This window comes from Acomys minous (assembly GCF_964271855.1).
Source record: "Acomys minous genome assembly, chromosome: 16".
Classification (NCBI taxonomy): domain Eukaryota; kingdom Metazoa; phylum Chordata; class Mammalia; order Rodentia; family Muridae; genus Acomys; species Acomys minous.
Genome location: NC_140498.1, coordinates 66,547,685 through 66,563,717, shown reverse-complemented (window position 1 = coordinate 66,563,717; position 16,033 = coordinate 66,547,685). Strand labels below are relative to the sequence as shown.

Here is a 16,033-nt window from a genome sequence, read left to right as displayed (position 1 = left end):
CTTCCCCCCATGACGGTAAAGGACTAAGCCTCTGACACTGTAAGCCAACCCCAGTTAAATGTTTTCCTTTGTGAGAGTTGCCTTGATCCCAGCTGTCTCTTTAAGCAAGGAAACCCTAACTCAGACCTTCTTGTTTGGTGATCCCCAACCATACAATGACTTCGTTGCCACTTCACACCTATAATCTTGTTACTGTTACAAATCCGGAGTGTAAACATCCCATATGCGGGATATCTGACGTGCAACCCCCAAAGTGGTTGTGCCTCACAAGTTGAGGGTCGCTGAAGCAAGGGGAAGGGGACAGACATTTATGGACCTTAGGCGCTTTACCCAGCCCAGCCCCCCAGGATGCTTAGGCTGATTCCTATACGGTTCCTAGTATGCAGCTTTTCCCCCTGAAGGCGTAGAGGCTCCGAGAAGTCAGGTGGCTGAAGGTCAGTCAAGATTTGTATGTTTGAGGGACTAGTAACCCCCCCCACCCCCCACCGACCTTTACAGGACCTCCCGTTCATAACCAAACAATAGACTGGAATATGTGCATACAGTTTCCTACAAACAATCGCACACTTGAAGAGGCAGTTACTGGAGCTGGGAGGGGAGCCTGGGGTTCAGGCCCGGATGTTACTTCTGTCACATTCCACACTGTAACCAAGCCCATCCCCCAGACTCCCTAACACCCGTCTCTAGCAGAGGCTCCCAAACTGCAGCGTGGGAGCCAGGTCTGAACCGTTTTGTTTTGTTTTTTTTTATAAATAAAGTTTTATTGGGACACCGCTGTGATTGTTTGTTTAACATGCTAAGCGACTGACAATGTGTAGCCTGGAGCGGATTGAATGGACAGTGCCACCTCAGGCTTATGCCTCCAATGCTAGGCCGTCAGTTGGCGGCGTCATTTTGGAAGGTTGTAAAGACTTTATGGCGTGAAGGCCAGCTGCAAGAAGCAGGTCGCGAGGGACAGGTTCTTGAGGGATTGTCTGTCTGCTGTTTTCTGTTCCCCGTGAGGCGAACCCACACATTAGCTCACTACCACCCTGTTCTGCGCAAGCATGTGGTGCCACGTGACCAAGGAGTGCCATCTCAGAAATCATAAACTGAGACGGTCTTCCTCTTTTACGCTGTTTCTGTCAAGTATTCTTCGCAAGAATGCAAAAGTAACTAAGACCCTTGCAAGAAGCCTGAAAATTACCTCCTTAAAGGCCCCACTTCCAGTAACATTCTGGGGGTTACTGGGAATTGGGACTTCAGGATCTGACTTTTAGGGGAGCCCACAACTCATCCCACAAAACCAGCTTTCATCACCTAGATAATTTCCGTTTCTCCTTCAAGACTGAAATCATGGAGGGGGGGGGGGGTTACTTATGTGGTAGCTAACCTCCAAGATGGCTGCCAATGAGCCGGGCTTCCTGGTTCTCTCACCACCTCATAGACTCAGTCGTTGACCCAGGATGACTCGTGTGACCAACACAACATTGTGTCAGTGATGCTACCACTCTGGAGTTACACAAGATATTGTGTGCAAGATATTGCTTCTGCCCTTGCCCTGTCTTAGATCAGTTGCTCTGAGGTGGGTTGGCCACCATGCTGGAAAGACACACAAGCAGCTCTGGGAAGGGGGCCAGGCGCGGGGAAGAGAGGCGCCTACCAACAGCAAACACCGATGCATAGGTACTTATGAGCCATGCTGGACTGGATTTTCCCCCACCCAAGGCTAGAGGCCCAACCAACGCTGTGGCAGTTGTTCAACAATCAATCCCACTGGGGATGGATCCCACCAAAAGGGATTATGTTATGGAGGCCTTCCTTGCTCCTCAACGCAAACCATAGTCAGAGCTGGAGCTTTGGGTAAGATTGCCTAGATCCAGAGGGCGCTGACTTAGTCAATGAATTAGCTGTTTGTTTGTTTGTTGGTTCGTTTTGCATGTGAGCACACTCATACACGTGAATGCAGGCACACATGTGCCACAATGTGTCTGTGGAGGTCACAGGACACCCTCAAGGTTTAGTCCTCCTCACGGTCCCGTCTTATTTGAGACACGATCACTCTGTTATTTTCCACTGAGAACTCCAGGCTCGCTGGCCTGGGGACCCTCCCATCCTTACTTCCTCTCTTCCCGTAGGCGTGCTGGATTCGCAGACGCTTGTGCTGTGCATCCGGCGTTCGGATGGGTCCTGGCGATTCCAACTCAGGGCCTCCTGTTTATGTAGCAAGAGATTTTACCCACCGGACCACCTGCCCACCCAATAGATCCATCCTCTGATGGAGTCATATCACAAGGGAAAGGAGGACAGCCCAGGGCACCCCCAAGACCAAACTCTCAGCACAAAGGAAGTTCACTTGCCCCAGAGGGATGAAGAGTAGGGAATAAGAGACCAAGGCGGAAGATAGAGGACAAGGGGAAAGGGAAAACCAAGAAGGGAAGGGGGGAAGGGATTTTACCCTGGAGGGCCAAAGGGTGGCTTCTGGATAGAGAGGAAGCAGACTCGGCCCATAGGCAAGTGACAGTTTATAAAGGGAAAGGGGAAACCCCGAGTCAGGATGACTGAGTTAATTGTGACCGGGCTCGTTAATTAGGGTAGTCAGAACGGGGCTTTTGGCTGCTGAACTTGAGGGTCTTAGTAGCTGGACCTCGCTAGTCAGCCGCAAGAGGAGGAAGTGGCCAAATAGGGTGATGGACCTTGGTGGCTAGCTTCAGCAACGTAAGCTAACGGTTTAGTAAGATAGAGGGAATGAGGGAAAAGGGCGGAAAGGCAAAAACCTCTCAGCAGCATGTCTGCCATGCTCCGGTCTGCGTTAGCCATGTTAGGGCTTGCTAGAGTGCTTTGGTGGCATCCACGGGAAGCAGCAGAAAGCGGGAGGTGAGCCAGACATGGTGGCGCACGTCTTTAATGCCAGCATTAGGGAGGCAGAGACAGGCAGATCACTGTGAGTTCGAGGCCAACCTGGTCTACAAAGTGACTCCATGACAGCCAAGGCAACACAGACAAACCCTGTCTCGGAAAAACTAAAAAACAAAAAACAAACAAAAAACAACAACAACAAAACAAAACACCGGGGACGAGGGACACAAATTGAGTAAGGGAACTCGCTTAATAAAAAGTAAAGCAGGTCGGGTACGGTGGCACACATGTTTAATCCTAGCACTCAGGGGACAGAGCGCAACTTTGTCTAGATAGAAAGTTCTAGGCTCCATAGTCAGACCCTGAAGGAGGGACTCAATCTGGGTCATATGGTGAGACCCTGACTCAAAGTAAAAATTCAGGGTGTTGCCTTCCTCTTTCTGCCATGTTGGTGCCTGTGGAGGCCTGCTGGGAACAGGACTTCTAAAAGTCCTGTTTTGGTAATTGAGTGAAGGCTGGAAGGCTATGGTGCAAGGCCATTTTTGCTGGCTAGGAGCAAAGTCTCCAGAACCAAAGAGAGCACATGGCTAGCCACGCGGTAGAAGGGCACGCTTTAATCCCCAGCACTCAAGGGAGGCAGAGGCAGGCGGATCTCTGAGTTTCAAGGCCAGTCTGGTTTACAAAGCAAGTCCAGGGTAGCCAGGGCCGCTACACAGAGAAACTCTGTCTCGGAAAACCAAAAACAAACAAACAAACAAAAAAAACCCAAAACAAAAAAATCAAGGCCAGCCTGGTTTACTGAGACACACACCCACACAGAGAGAAAGAGAGAGAGAGAGAGAGAGAGAGAGAGAGAGAGAGAGAGAGAGAGAGAGAGAGAGAGTGAGTTCCAGGTTAACCAGGGCTACACAGAAAAACCTCATCTCGAAAAAAAATTATAGATGCTTATGACCACCAAGATGTAGTCTTCTCAGGCATGTGCTCATGTGTATTTAAAAAAAAAAAACAACCAAACAACCAAACAACAATAAAAACCAATGCAGTGTCTCCGGAAGGCAAACAAGAGTACCTTGGGCCCATGGAAACAGCAGCATGATTTGTGTTAAATCCACAACTGCATGTGTACCTGCACACACATGTATGCATTCACCTCTCTCTCTCTCTCTCTCTCTCTCTCTCTCTCTCTCTCTCTCTCTCTCTCTCTCCCTCCCTCCCTCCTTCTCTCTCTCTCTCTCTCTCTCTCTCTCTCTCTCTCTCTCTCTCTCTCTCTCTCTCACACACACACACACACACACACACACACACACACACACACACACACACACACACACGGGAAGAGGCTCAGGAGGAATGGTGAGCTGCCACTGTTGGCCACTAGAGGGAAGCAGAGGCCCAGGACTGTCAGAACCTAAGCCTCTGAAGAGAGAAGCACAAGTTAGGATATATGACCTGGAAGGACAGATTTTCCAGAAACAAGAAGAATGGGTTCGTGGGAAGACCCGCAGTGGTGGTGAAGGACAAGTGTCGGCAGACACATTCTGTTAGGAGTCCAGTGCTGCCCGTCACTGGTAACACATGGGATGTCAGGGTTACGAAGCTGATCAAGGCAGCCTCAAGAAACTCACTCTGGGGCTGGGGAGGCGGCTCACTGGGCAAGGGTGCTTGCTGCATAAACATGTAGACTTGAGTTCAAATCCCCATCACCCATGTAAAGATCCAGGTGTGGACACACACACACACACACACATACACACACATCTGTAACCCTACCTGGCACTGTAGGGACAAGAGACAGAAGAATCGCTATGCTTTGTTGGCTTCTAGCCTACCTTCAGGCTCATTGAGAGAACCCTGGCTCAAAGGAATAATATGGAAAGTAGTAAAGCAAGACACCTGATAACCTTCTCCATCACCCTGCGTGCAGGCATGGGCAAATGTCACCTTCCCCCGCTCCCCAATATACACATCTAAAAATATTTCACACGCTGGTATAAAGAGCTCATTATAATACACAATATAATACACAATAGTGTAACAGTCATCTAATGCTGTAATAATAGTGTGTAACAAACATTCAGAGGCCTATACTAAAGAATGGGGGGGTGGTTTGCCTGCACATTGGCAGGTGATCTGTGACTCTGGCAAGTTCGACTTGACACTGGGTGGGATTGGATTCAGATTGGCTCTGCCTGCCTCCTCATCCTCAGAGATGCTCTTACTGAGAACCTGGCTTTCTCCTGAATGATGGGGGAAGTGCAGAAATCCAGACTGTACCACAGGAGCTTGTGGGAAACATCTGCTGACAGGCCTGATGCTACAGACACCACCTGCATTTGGGAGGCTGGAGCAGGGACTCAGTCCAAGCCACAGAATGAGATCCTGTCTCAACAAATAAGTTAAAATGCTGGGTGAGACCGGCCCATCTATGTTGTCATGAGGCCACGCCCCTCCCTGAGAAGCTATGTGGACATGAAAGGACAGCCATTTTCCTCAATGGCATAGCCCCTGGTAAGCTGCCTATGTACCTTAAATGACACCTGACAGAGAAAGGGTTAAATGAAGACGATGGGATGAACATCATCAAAATACCCTATAACAGCCGGGCACGCCCACAATCCCAGCCTGGTCTACAAAGGGAGTCCAGGGCTGCCAGGGCTACACAGAGAAACACTGTCTCAAAACCAAAACAAAACAAAATACCCCCTAACATATGTATTCATTTGTCAAAGGACAAATAAAAAATTCTTTTAGCTAAGCATGGTGGGGCAGATCTTTAATCCCAGCAGAGACAGGTAGGCCCTGTGAGTTTGAGCCATCCTGGTCTACATAGTGAGTTCCAGGCCATCCACAGTTACACACAGAACTATGTATTTATATATTTTACATATGTGTACCCCTAAGTCATATGGATATACATGAGTTATATGTATGTATATATTGTTATTTGTGTGTATATATATGTGTGTGTGTGTGTGTGTGTGTGTATACACATTGACATCACGTTCTTGTGGACTGTGTACAGTTTACCCTTGTTCATTCGAATGCTGATTTCTTCACCATACTATATGGTGTCAATCCGGACACTGCACTGTGATGTTTATTCTAAGTATCTCCTGTCTCAAGTTTGTGTAAACAGGTCACCATTTGTTCTCTGTACTGCCAATAAAAGCCACCCACCTAGCCAATGCTGAGCAATAACAGAGAATAGGATGGGATATCCTGGTCCAGTGAGAAGGAGGAGAAAGACCAGGACAGAGATGAGGGATGCACGTGGAGAGGGCCAGGAAGCACCGTGAGGAATGAGCCAGACCCAGGACATGAGTAAAAAGCAAGGATAAAATGGAAAGTCTGAATGGGAGGAAACTGTACTAGCTTGGAGGTTTAAGATGAAGTAATTTTTGCGCAGCACTGTGCTCTAGGTCAATTAAGTAGATCCTAGTCTCTCTTTGTGGTTATTTGGGTATAAAGCTGGTTAAGGAGTAACTGTGGATTATACTAAAATAATAATTCTATATTAAATATTATATATATATATATAAAGTGGGTGGGAATGCAGAGAACTCCGGACCTTTACACATTGCTGATGGGAACACACGGGGTGTCACAGTGTATTGGTTTCTTGTCTGGTTGCTATGAGAAAGGCAGAGTTCATTTCAGCTCAGTTTGAGGGTGCAACCATTGCAGCAGGGCAGGCATGATGGCCGGAGTGTGAGGCAGATGAGCACATCGCGTCCCCAGGCAGGAAGCAGAGGACAATACACACTGCTGCTCAGCACACTTTCTCCTTGGCACTGGTCCAGGACTCCAGCACCTGGGATGATGTTCAGAGTGGGTCTTTCCACCTAGTTAACCTCTTCTAGAACCTCCCTCGCTGACATGCCAGAGGCGTGTCTCCTAGGTGATTCTAGACCTTGTCGCACTGATTATCAGCAATAGCCACTTGGTGGCTTTTGGAAATCTGTAGTTTCTCAGATGATGGTTTTCCTAAACTACCTAGGAATGCTCTGAGGAAGCAGAAAAGCAGTTCTACACAAAAACTTGCACACAGGGTCTGGAGAGATGGCTCAGTGGTTAAGAGCGCTTGCAGGAGACCCGGGTTTGGTTTCCAGGACCCACACTAGGGGCTCCCAAGCTCATGTAACTTGAGCTCCAAATCTGGTGCCCTCTGCTAGCCATGTTGGGCACCTGGATACGTGTGCAAAACACACACACACACTCGCACACACTGAGAGAACAGCAGAGACAAAGATGATTTAAAGCCCACCTTGAGACCAGCTACAAAGAGAAAATTGTTGGAATAAGAGGGCAGATTCTGGGGGCTGGAGAGATGGCTCAGTGGTTAAGAGCACTGCCTGCTCTTCCAGAGGTCCTGAGTTCAATTCCCAGCAACCACATGATGTCTCAAAACCATCTATGATGTGATCTGATGCCCTCTTCTGCAGATAAAGCACTCATATACAGTAAACAAACAAACAAAGAGGGCAGATTCTTGTTCAGAGAGCTGCCACAGCCAATGGTGACGTGGCTGATCCTAAAGGCCCTAGTTCTAACCCCAAAATGCCAGCTGAATAAATACCTCTCTGTATCCAAATGCACATCTTCTGTTCTTATTTTACCATTGCTTTTATTTATTCATTTTTGTGGGTACATGTGTGTTCATGTGTGTGCACATAGAAATGCAGATATGAGTATACACACTCACAAGTGAGGGCAAAGGTCAACATCAGGCACCTTTCTCAGCCACTTTCCATCTTATTTTTGTTGTTGTTTTTGGTTTGGTTTTTTTTGTTTGGTATTTTTGGGGGTTTTGGAAGTTTTGGAGGCGTTGAGACAGGGTTTCTCTTGTAGTCCTGGCTATCCTGGACTTTGTAGACCAGGCTGGCCTCGAACTCAGAGATCTGCCTGTCTCTGCCTCCCAAGTGCTGGGATTAAAGGCGTGTGCCACCATGCCTGGCTCCATCTTAATTTTTTTTCAATCACAGTTTTATTTATATTGGGGCTGGGAGATGGTGCTGTGACTCATATATGGAGGTCTAGAAGATAACTTTCAGCTATCTTGGGGGGAGGGAGAGATGTTTTTCCTTCCTTCCTGTGGGTCCCAGGGATCGAACTCACTGGCATCAAGAGCCTTTACAGGCTGAGCTATCTTGCAGGCCCTCGCCTTATTTCTCTGAGACATGTTCTCTCACTGAACCTGGAACTCAGCAGCTCAGCCAGACTGGCTGGCTAGTGCGCCCCAAGAACCCTCCTCTTCGTCCCCATCACTAGGGTCAGGTCAGGAGAGCTCTAGAGGAAAGCCTGCAGTGTTCCTCTCCAGACTTAAATGGAAAAGGGAGCTGCGAAAGGAGGGGGTGGTGGAACTGGTAGCATTCTTGCCTGACAAGCACAAAGCCCGGGTTGCATCCCTGGCACTGCACAAACTGGGTGTGGTGGTGTACCCCTGTAATCCCAGCCCTGGGAGGTAGAGGCAGGAGAACTAAGAGTTAAAGATTGGTCTTGGCTACAGGAGACCCTGGAGAGAGAGAGAGAGAGAGAGAGAGAGAGAGAGAGAGAGAGAGAGAGAGAGAGAGAGAGAGAGCGCTAGACACAGAGACACACAGAGACAGAGACACAGAGACAGAGACAGAAACAGACAGACAGAGCTCTCTGCTGAAAGAAACAAGCGGGTATGGGTTTGTAATTTTGAAACCAGCAGGTTTGTAAACTTGAAACCAGCCTGGTCTACATAGTGAGTTCCAGGACAGCCAGGACTTTGTAGAGAAACCCTGTCTCTAAAAAAAGAAAAAAGAAAAAAGAAAAAAAAGAAAAAAAAAGAGCTGGGCATGGTGGTGCACGCCTTTGACTCCAGCACTTGAGAGGCAGAGGCAGGCAGATTGCTGTGAGTTTGAGGCCAGCTTGGTCTACAAAATGTTCAAGAGAACATAGAGAGACCTTGTCTTGAAAAACAAAAAACAAAAAACAAAAAAAAAAAGAGAGAGAGAGAAAAAGAAAGAAGAAAAAGAGGGAGTGAGTAAAGAAAGGAAGGAGGAAGAAAAAAGAAAGAAAGAAAACAAAAAAGGAAGAAAGAAAAAGAAAAAAGAAAAGGAGGGGTGAAAATGCAGGGGGGTAGAACAGGACAGAACTGGGGAGGCAGAAAAGCAGGGCTGAGGGTTCCTGAGCCACCTGTCATGCTGTGCTGCTGTAAAAGGACCCAATCTCAGCCAAGACAACTTAAGACAAGGAGACCCAGGCCTGCATGCAGTTCCTCTTCCTGCCACGCAGGCTTTCCCTCCTGCGCCTTCCCACGAGAGCCACCCAGCTCTGCTCACACATCCAATCTAGCTCTGCTCTGAGACTCATTCAAATCCCCCAAACCCCGGCCTGTTCTAAGCCCTGCCAGGAAGCTCTCCCAGCTATGCACAGCTGGGAAACACCTGGCTGCAGTCTCCATGGCACTTTGGGGGTGCGGCCATAGTGGAAGGCTGGCACCTAAGGATCCAGCATGCGCTGTGCCCCACATGCCTGGTACGTCACTGCCGGAGGCACTGACACGTGGGACTCTCTTTTCCTGCTGTGTTGCCCAGGTGATAGGTGGTGACAGGGCTAGGATGGAATGGAATCCTGGGAAACTCCCTTCCCTGAATAATGTTAGTTGATGGGCAGTGTTTCTTGAATTGGAGCAAGGGAAGGAATAGTGGTCCCGGCCTTTCAGGATGCTCTCAAGTGTTACCCAGAGTTGAAATTTCAATGTTAATGATTTATCCTGGGGCTAGAGAGATGGCTCAGTGGTTAAGAGTGCCACTTGCTCTTCCAAAGGTCCTGAGTTCAATTCCCAGCAACCACATGGTGGTTCATAACCATCTGTGATGTGATCTGGTGCCCTCTTCTGGAATGCAGGCAGAACACCGTACATAATAATAAAAAAATAAATTTTTAAAAATGATTTATTCAGCGAGGCGTGGTGGCGCACGCCTTTAATCCCAGCATTCGGGAGGCAGAGGCAGGTGGATCGCAGTGATCGAGGCCAACCTGGTCTACAAAGTGAGTCCAGGACAGCCAAGGCTACACGGAGAAACCTTGTCTCCAAAAAAAAAAAGAAAGAAAGAAAGAAAGAAAAAAGATTTATTCCTTGGGCTAGAATTTCAGCACAAGGGTCCTCTTTATCAGAGCTCGAGTCCCAGGTGGACAATTAGCATAACTAAGTTGGGCACCAGGCTCTATGTGTGTGTGAGAGTGTGTTTATAAGTGTGAGGGTATGTGTAAAACAAAGGCCAGATCACAGGTGTTCATACTCTGGGCCCAGGGAATTGAAGTCATGTCATCAGACTCCGCGTGTCGCACCTTTGCTGTCTGAGCTGTCCCGCCGGCCCCACTGTGTATCTATTACCCGCATTCTTTCCTCCACGTGGCCCTAGAAGTTGCTGTCATTTTTTATTGATTTCTCTTTATTCGTGTGGGTGTTTTACCTCCACGTGTGTCAGCGCATCACAGGCATGCCTGGCTCCTGCAGAGGCCAGAAGAGGGTGTCAAGATTCCCCGAAATGGGAATTAGAGATGGTTGTGAGTTGCCATGTGGGCGCTGGGAATTGAACTTGGGTCCTATGGAAGAGCAGCCAGTGCCCTGAACTGCTGAGCCAGCTCCCTTATGAGACGCTGTCTTCTGTGTTTTGTTTTATAGCTGGGGACACCTGGGAGAGAGAAAGAGATTGACCAGAAAACTTGCCAATCTGAGCTCGCTTTCCAGGCGGGCAATTAGTATAACTAAGTTGGGCTCCAGGTGTGTGTGTGTGTGTGTGTGTGTGTGTGTGTGTGTGTGTGTGTGTGTGACAGATTTGATGCCAGGTCTAGCAAGACATCCCCGCCCTCCAGGAGAAGCTTGAATCTCTGAGTGGCAGACAGGATTCTCAGTTGCAGTGTGGATGAGCACGAGAAGTGAGGGATGCGGAGGATAGCCCCAGAGGCACACAAAACCTACAAGCTCCTCAATGTGTATTTGGGGCTTTGAAGGAGAAATAGGAGTTTGGTAGGAGAAAGAGCCCATGTGGGTGGCTGCCTAGAGACAATTCAAATCAAATGCCCAGCCCAGGGGCACAAGGAGATGGAGCTATTCAACTCAAGAGCTCAGCAGGAGCCATGTGGTCACTTTGAAGAATGAAATTGGGGTCCTAGGCATCCATCACTGTTCCTGGGAACCTCCCTGGTCCCCATCAGCATCTTAGTGGCAGAAGCTTTTCTTGGTCTGGCTGGCACCACACCTGGGGCGTTCCCACACAGCCTCCCAGGTGGTCCCCCTCCCCCACAGCCTCAGGCCCAGGAGGAGGCCAGTTACAAGGGTCTTGGCATCCCAATCAGCATCCCGCTGTCTCCAGTGTGATCCTCTTCTCTGGACCCAGCTGGAGGAAATATGGGGGAGATCCATGGGGACAGGGTTACCCAAGATGGTTTTCAGGGGCCGGAAGTCCTGTTTTACATGCATATGTGTACATGTGTACACATGTGTACACTCAGACATGTTCACACTACCACCCGTTCACACTCACACCCACGCACACATGGAGCACTCACGTGCACAAGCAGGCTAGACAAAAACCAATCCTAAAGTTCACTGGCTCCAAAACCATCTTTCTGAGGAATGCGTAAACTTGATTTTAATACTGGCTTTGACATACGGGATTCCAGGTGCTGATGCCCTGAAATGCCTTGGAATGTGCTAGAGCAAAGTATAAGGCACCTTGTCTTGGCCCACCCTCGCCCACACCCATCTGCCCGGCAGTTGTTGAGTAAGATCTTGGATTTCCAGAAGACTCTTCCAGAGAGTCTAAGGTGTCAGATCAGGTCAGGAGCCAGGCCTGTGGCTCCTGTACTCAGCCAGTGTCCAGGTGGCATCTTCTGACGATGTTAGCCCAGGAGTAGAGGTGGCTGAGAGCAAGCCCCTGGCAGCCGTTTTCTTAGCTGACAGGTCACTTCAGAGGCTGGGGGATGCAGACATTCCACTCATTCCAATAGATGAAGACCCTGCTCGTGGCCCATCAGAGGGGCCTCTGCGAGCCATCTCATGATGCCAAGAGAAACAAAACAAAACAAAACAAAAAAACAAAAACAAAAACAAAAAAACTTCTGGTGAACATAATTTCTCTGGATTCTCTGAGAGGGGACCAAAATGGCCAAATAGCAGCATCCTCGGCCCAGATTTCAGCTCCTCTAGAACCAAGAACCAGCCATGGTGGAGCAGAGCATCAGCAGCTGCTGGTAATGTATGTCTTGGTTGCCCTGCAACGCCTCCAAACAGCCCACTCCAAGAACTCCCTTAAACGTGGATGGGGAAATAGAAGGTAATGACGACCAGAGATAAGCATGCTCCTCCGTACAGCGACTTCTAATGGCTCTGCTGTGATCCTGTCTGCTAACACACCAGGCCAGCCAAGAGATTCCATCTGATGCCATCAGAATCAATTAGTAGTGTCTGCATGGGATACTATGTAGAATTCTACCACTATGCACGTGCTGTAATTGATTGGTGATGTCTGCCATGGTCAGGGACATTCCCCATCTGTCATCTATAATGCTAGGTGACTTCCCCTTGCAGGAGAAAGGGAGGCCCTGAGGACCTTAAAAATTACCTGTTGGATGGCCATTCCCTATTTTGCCCTTTTCTGAAGGTGTTAATATTGGTTACAGTAAAAAACGAAAAATTTGTCTAAAGTAGAAACACAGTACTGAATTAATGTCTCCTCCATGGAAATGACTAAATGTTTTTTCTTCCTTGCTGGAGAGTCAAAAAAAGGTGGGGTCTGGCCATCACTGAAAGGTACCTTAGACCCATGAAGAATTCAATCCAGGAAAAGGCAGGCAGACCTTGGCACTATGACCTGGGTTAGAGTTCACAGTTCATTTCCCAAAATGCTTTGACCTCTCAAAGTCCAAATGACCCATAAAGTCTGGGCCACCTCATTTGGACACCTTGGTCTGTAGTGTGCTGGGCAGGTAGAGGTACCTCCAGATGGCATAGTAGTGGGTACCAGCACCAAATGCCACAAAGAGGTGCCAGATGGCATGGGCAAAGGGGATCCTTCCGTCACTCTTGAAGAACACCATGCCCAGGCAGTAGAAAACCCCTCCTGTCATCAGCTCCCAGATGCCCTCAGTGTTGGGCTGTTGAAAGAAAAAGACAGGACACAAGTCAGAGGAAAGGCTCGTCATTTCCTGCCTCCCAAAGGAAAAGACATACAAGTCGGGGAGGAAGCCCAGAATCCCCTAGGAAGCCTCAACACTGTGGTATCAAAATTTCCCACATTAATTTCCCAAATCTGCAATTGATTATTGATGGCTAACTCGGACCACAGAGACCCAGGATTCGGGAGAAGGCAAATGCAGCAGTGTTAGAAGTTCAGGGTTATCCTGGGCTACACAAGGATCTGCCTCAAAGAACAAACATCATCTCAAAGGCTACTTTTGTAATTGGGTCACACAGGATGCTCAAGGAGAACGTAAACTAAATACTGAGACCCTAGCCAGGCGGTGGCGGCTCACGCCTTTAATCCCAGCGCTCGGGAAGGAGAGGCAGATGAATCGCTGTGAGTTCGAAGCCTGAGCTTCATGAGATTCTCTCAAAAAACTATCTTTTAGAAAATTTTTGTGAAGATTAGTTTACTTATTTGTAGTGTTCTGCCTGCATGTTCACTGCCCGCCAGAAGAGGGCACCAGATCTCACTATAAACCACCGTGTGGTTGCTGGGAATTGAACTCAGGACCTTTGGAAGAACAGCCAGTGAGTGCTCTTAACCTCCGAAACATCTCTCCAGCCCCCTTTTAGAAAGCTTAACGATCCTGTGTGGTGCTTTAGTTTTAACTGCCAACTTGACACAATCTAGAAGCTGCCTGGAAGAGTCACAGGGAAATGTCTAGATCAGGCTGTCTCGTGGCTGTGGCTGTACGAGATTGTCTCAATTATTTTAATTGACACGTGACGACTCAGCCTGCAAATGGGCAGCACCATTCTCTGGATAGGAGTCCTGGGCTGTAACAGTAGCAACAGCACGCTGAGCACTAAGCGCGCATTCTCTCTGCTCTTACCTGTGACTAGTTGCTTCAAATTCTTGCCTTGGTTTCCCCTCAGTTATAGACTGTGACCTGGAACTGTGGTCCAAATAAATCCTTTCTTTCCTTAGCTGCTTTTTTAAAAAATGATTTCATTTTTAGTTGGGGAGTAGGGGAGAAGGACCTTTTGTGTGCAGTACCCACGGAGGCCAGCAGATGGCACCAGATCACCTGAATCTGGAGTTTAAAGTGTGTGTAAGTCACCTGATGCGGGTGCTAGGAACCAAACTCGGGTCCTCTGTAAGAGCAGCAACTGCTCTTTTTAAAATTTATTTTATTTTATTGCCTTGGCTGTCCTAGACTCACTTTGTAGACTAGGCTGGCCTTGAACTCACAAAGATCCGCCTGCCTCTGCCTCCCGAGTGCTGGGATTAAAGGCGTGCGCCACCACGCCTGGCCGCAACAGCTACTCTTAACCATTGAGCTATCTTTCCAGTTCAGCCCTTTAGGTTGCTTTTGGTCACAGCAACAAAAGGAAAAATAAAAATAAAAGCTTTTGTGTGGTATTGCAAGTAGCTCCAAGGCATCTCCCCTCCATCTCTCTCTCTCTCTCTCTCTCTCTCTCTCTCTCTCTCTCTCTCTCTCTCTCGCACACACACACACAAACACACACACACACACGTACACCATAACATATCCCCCAGTCCTCCAGAGTATTGTAGCTGTATATTAACCACACAGCAGTCAAACACCTGCTAGTGTTTCCTAGCAGGCACGACATGCCAGGCACCGCGGTCAGCGCTTTGCTTGAGCTGTCTAGTCACCTTTATAGTAGACGGAGACCTAACCATCACAGTTAGCCACACAGGGATGCTGCCGTTTCCAGATGAGATCTCTGTGTTTTCTGTCCCGTTAGGCAAGCACACTGACCCACTGGGTCTCTGTTTCCCCGCTGCCAGAGAGGGCTCGACTGATAGTCTCAAGAGGCAGGTCCAGCTAACACATGTGTCCTCCAGAAGATCGGAGTCCTCACGCTGGGCAAGTGAAACTTACCATGGAGAGGATGACCAGGGCGGGGAAAAAACCCATCACCACGTAGCAGAGCAACTCCACAAGCTTGTACCTGGGAAGACAAATCACGTGGTCTCAGGACAGGCTCCCAAGGAGGGACAGAACACACAACTTTCTGATACTGAAGACCAGCCCAGTGAGAAAAGGAGATCTTCTCTGTGTGGCACTCCTTGGCTCATATCCTACCGGGTGACATCAACAGGTGATGAGAATCATGTGACCTTGGGCAAATCAGATGACAAGCCCCCTTCCTTCTCTGAGCCTATGTCTAAATCTCTAAAGTATACACTGTAGGTAGAACATGGATTGCAAGTTTAAGCATAGCAAGCGCAGTGGTGTTGCCTATGTGTGGCCTGTGGCAGACATTACTAATCCATCCCAGCACCTTCTCCCACAGGCTCCAAGCAGCTATTCTTGACTGGGCTGAACTGCTGGATCAACTGAACCCTATGCCATTCTGGATTCATTGTCTCCTGGAGGCCCCTGTGGGCTCTGCGGTTACAGGACTTTGTTATTTTCTGCTTCCCCAGCTTCTCAATCCTCCCCCCGCCACTTAGTGACTCTCATTCTGGCTCCATAGCAGAAAAAGGTGTCAGGGTCTGTCCCCTCGTAAAGCCTTTCCCCCATTATCTGATAATACAGACTAGGGAAGGCAGGTGACAGGTGAACTAGATCAGTAAGTCAAGTAACTTATGATGTCATTTAAAAAAAACATCTAGAGCCAGGCGTGGTGGCGCAGGCCTTTAATCCCAGTACTCGGGAGGCAGAGGCAGGCGGATCACTGTGAGTTCAAGGCCAGCCTGGTCTACAAGGTGAGTCCACAGCCAAGGCTAACACAGAGAGACCCTGTCTCAAAAAACAAACAAACAAACAAAAAACCAACAACAAACCACACACACACACACACACACACAGAAAACTCAAACAAACAAACAAACAAAAAACCTAGAGAGGGCAGCGTGCTGGATCCATGGCTCAACAATTAAGAGCACCTGCAGCTGGAATTTCAGCACCCGCAGTGGGCAGCTCACAACTACACCTAGTTCCATCTCTAAGGGGATCTGACACCCTCTTCTTGCCTCCCTGGCCTCCTACACACGTGTGTACA

General features: G+C 48.6%; 1 protein-coding gene across 1 annotated transcript in view; it reads right to left on the bottom strand.

The window, feature by feature from the left end:
- Positions 1 to 11,423: 11,423 nt before the first annotated feature.
- MMD2 (monocyte to macrophage differentiation associated 2) overlaps positions 11,424 to 16,033 on the bottom strand; it is a 49,177-nt gene continuing 44,567 nt past the window's right edge. The window contains exons 6-7 of the mRNA XM_084763926.1: positions 14,908 to 14,977; positions 11,424 to 12,969 (exon numbers count right to left, since the gene is read on the bottom strand). Of these exons, the coding sequence (XP_084620052.1) occupies positions 12,766 to 12,969; positions 14,908 to 14,977 (274 nt within the window). The 3' untranslated portion in view covers positions 11,424 to 12,765. The remainder of the gene's footprint in view (positions 12,970 to 14,907; positions 14,978 to 16,033) is intronic.